General features: G+C 43.6%; 1 protein-coding gene across 1 annotated transcript in view; it reads left to right on the forward strand.

The window, feature by feature from the left end:
- Nucleotides 1-2,192: 2,192 nt before the first annotated feature.
- LOC107289697 (PDZ and LIM domain protein 4-like) overlaps nt 2,193-2,632 on the forward strand; it is a 32,872-nt gene continuing 32,432 nt past the window's right edge. The window contains exon 1 of the mRNA XM_015818497.1: nt 2,193-2,470. Coding sequence (XP_015673983.1) covers nt 2,378-2,470 — 93 coding nt within the window. The 5' untranslated portion in view covers nt 2,193-2,377. The remainder of the gene's footprint in view (nt 2,471-2,632) is intronic.

Raw genomic sequence — 2,632 nt, forward strand, 5'->3', positions numbered from 1 at the left:
TAGAGCTGGCCACACCCACCCAGTAGGCCACGCCGACTCCATCCACGCCCACCCAGTAGGCTGCACCCGCCCTGGCCATACTCACCCGGCCCCCCCGAGGGCAACCGCAATGCTGATGCGGCCCTCAATGAAATTGAGTTTGACACCCCTGGCATAGATGATCAAGGTAGAAAGGACAAACCAGTATGAAAAAAAATGAAAAACACTATTTTCAGAAGTTTATTGAAATATTTTACTACCATATAGCTTTAACATCAGAACATCTAAGGATGATTAAGCCCATCCTACTCAGGTCTGGAGATAAGATGAAAATAATATCATGGGGACAAAGCAGAAAAAACATGTTGCTGTAGTAGGTTTTTATACCATTATTAAGTTCAAGTGAGAAAAAGTTTATACAATTTAGTGTAGCAGGCTATCCTTAATATCTAAGTCGGCATTATTCGGGACCTTTTCTGATCTAGGAAAATATAAATTCCAACACATGGAAGTCTGATATTTTTTTGAACCCAGCTCCCCCTCCAAAAAAACCTACTCAGAATATTGGGGTGGGAACTGGGTCCAGTTTTTCCTTAGTTTCAGTTTAGTTTTAAAGCCAAAGTCTCCTAAAAACAGATAATATTTTTACATAGAGTATAAAAAGTAAGTGGAAAGCATTTTATTTTCCATTCTTCTGTAAACCAATCGTTCCAACTGCTTGCAACGATTTGTACAATATTATGTAAATAAAACCAATCTATACATTGGGAGAGGGCGACTCTACCAGATGCTTGTTACAACAGTGCATAGCGAAAAGAAAGGTAAGCCAAGATCGCTGGAACTGGATAGGAAACAAAAGCAGGATCTACCTGAGTTCTTTCTTTTTTTTTTTTAATGGTTCCTTAGAAAATTGCTCTTCAGTTAGGGAAAGGATATGAAGCTGAAGTTTGAGAGTTAGATGGCTATTGTCCATGTAGTTAAGCATTATTTAATCTCTTCTGACAAATGCATCACAGAAATCATAATTCTTGGTCCAATAAATCAACCGAAATATTGCAAAACTTTTATTTGGGATGTTTTGGATTTCAACTTCCATATTATTTTGGCCAGGACTACCAAATTTGGGCTCCAAGAATTCAAATAACCATTAGATGGGAAAAGAGAGATAAATTAACTCCTTGCCTCTCTCTCTCTCTCTCTCTCTCTCTCTCTCCCTCCCTCCCTCCATAATCTGAGCACTGGTTAGCAATTGACTCAGGTATAAAAGAATAGCTGGAACCTTTATATATATATTTTATATTTAAGTTTATTATTGTATATTAGAGTTAAAGTATGTTAATTTTGTTTGTATTATGAATGGATAGCTTAATTTAGACTTGGGATGTTATGTATTTATCCCTGTACTCAGTTCTGGGAAGTCTGGGGGGGGGGAGGGAGGGGAGAAGGGGATGAAGGGGTAGAATTATAAAAAAAATTGGTGTATTTATAAATGTAATGTAAATGTTTGTCTTTAAGAAGAGGAGATGATCGGCTAGTACCCCTAAACTGCATCCGAGGTGGTGGAAAAGCAGGTGATGGGATGTGTAGGATAGTTGGGAAGGAGGAAAGAGGAGAGGTTGTGGTCAAGAGGGGGAGGAAGGAAGAGGGAAGTAGGTAGGAAGGTGGAGGGAGTGTGGATGCAGGGGGGGGGGACCGCCGATTATTTCTGAATACCTAACGAGTAGGCTTTTTATGTGTTTGTTTTTCTAATGAAATGCACCATATTTGTATTATTTGTTTATATGTTTATTTGAAAAAATTAAGAACCAATTAAAAAAAAAAAAAAAAAAGAACAGCTGGAACCCTCGAAAGAAAAGGTTGGTTTTGTGACTAAATTTTTATTATATTTTTATATTTTTAAAACGGTGTTTGTAGGGTTTTTATCTGTTTTTAGCTTGCTGTAAGCCGCCCTGGGTCCGTCAGGAGAAGGGCGGGGTATAAATCTAATAAAATCAAAATCAAATCAAAATCAAAAAAAAAAAAAAAGAGTCGCTAATCTAAGTCTAATCAGGGAATATCCTCACCCAACGGCTCGTTGTACAGAAGGGCCAAGGAGAAAAGTTGGATTCCCGCCCGCCCTAAACGTGAAGGGCCCCGCCTCTCCCTTTCTCTGCCCCCTGTTCCTCCTCCTCCTCCTCCCTCTCTCCCCTGTACGGGGAAGCCGAGAGACGTCAGGCCGGACCGGAGATTAGCAGGCGCTTTAAGTGGATTAGAAAGCGGCAGAGGCGAAGAGAGGAGAGGCGAGCCGAGAAGTTGGGTGTCGGAGGCAGGCGCCCGCTTTGCGAGTCGCTTTTCAGCCGGCGAGCCGGGCGCGCTCCCTCGTCCCGCTTTTTCCTTTCGGCTTGGAAGAGCCCCCGCCATGCCCCAGACAGTGGCTCTGAACGGTCCTTCGCCCTGGGGGTTCCGCCTGGTCGGAGGGAAAGATTTTAGCACGCCGCTGACTATTTCCCGGGTAAGTGTGAGGAAAAGCCGCGTCTCTCTCCCCTCGGTGCGCTGGCGGCGGCGTGTGTGTGTGTGTGTGGGGGGGGGGAGGTTTGAGAAGCGCCTCAGGCGACGGAGGCGGGAACTGGCACTTTTCGGCACTCGTGTCGTTGCGCCGTCTCGGGCAGACTGG

This window comes from Protobothrops mucrosquamatus, unplaced genomic scaffold (assembly GCF_001527695.2).
Source record: "Protobothrops mucrosquamatus isolate PMUCROS unplaced genomic scaffold, P.Mucros_1.0 scaffold753, whole genome shotgun sequence".
NCBI lineage: Eukaryota > Metazoa > Chordata > Lepidosauria > Squamata > Viperidae > Protobothrops > Protobothrops mucrosquamatus.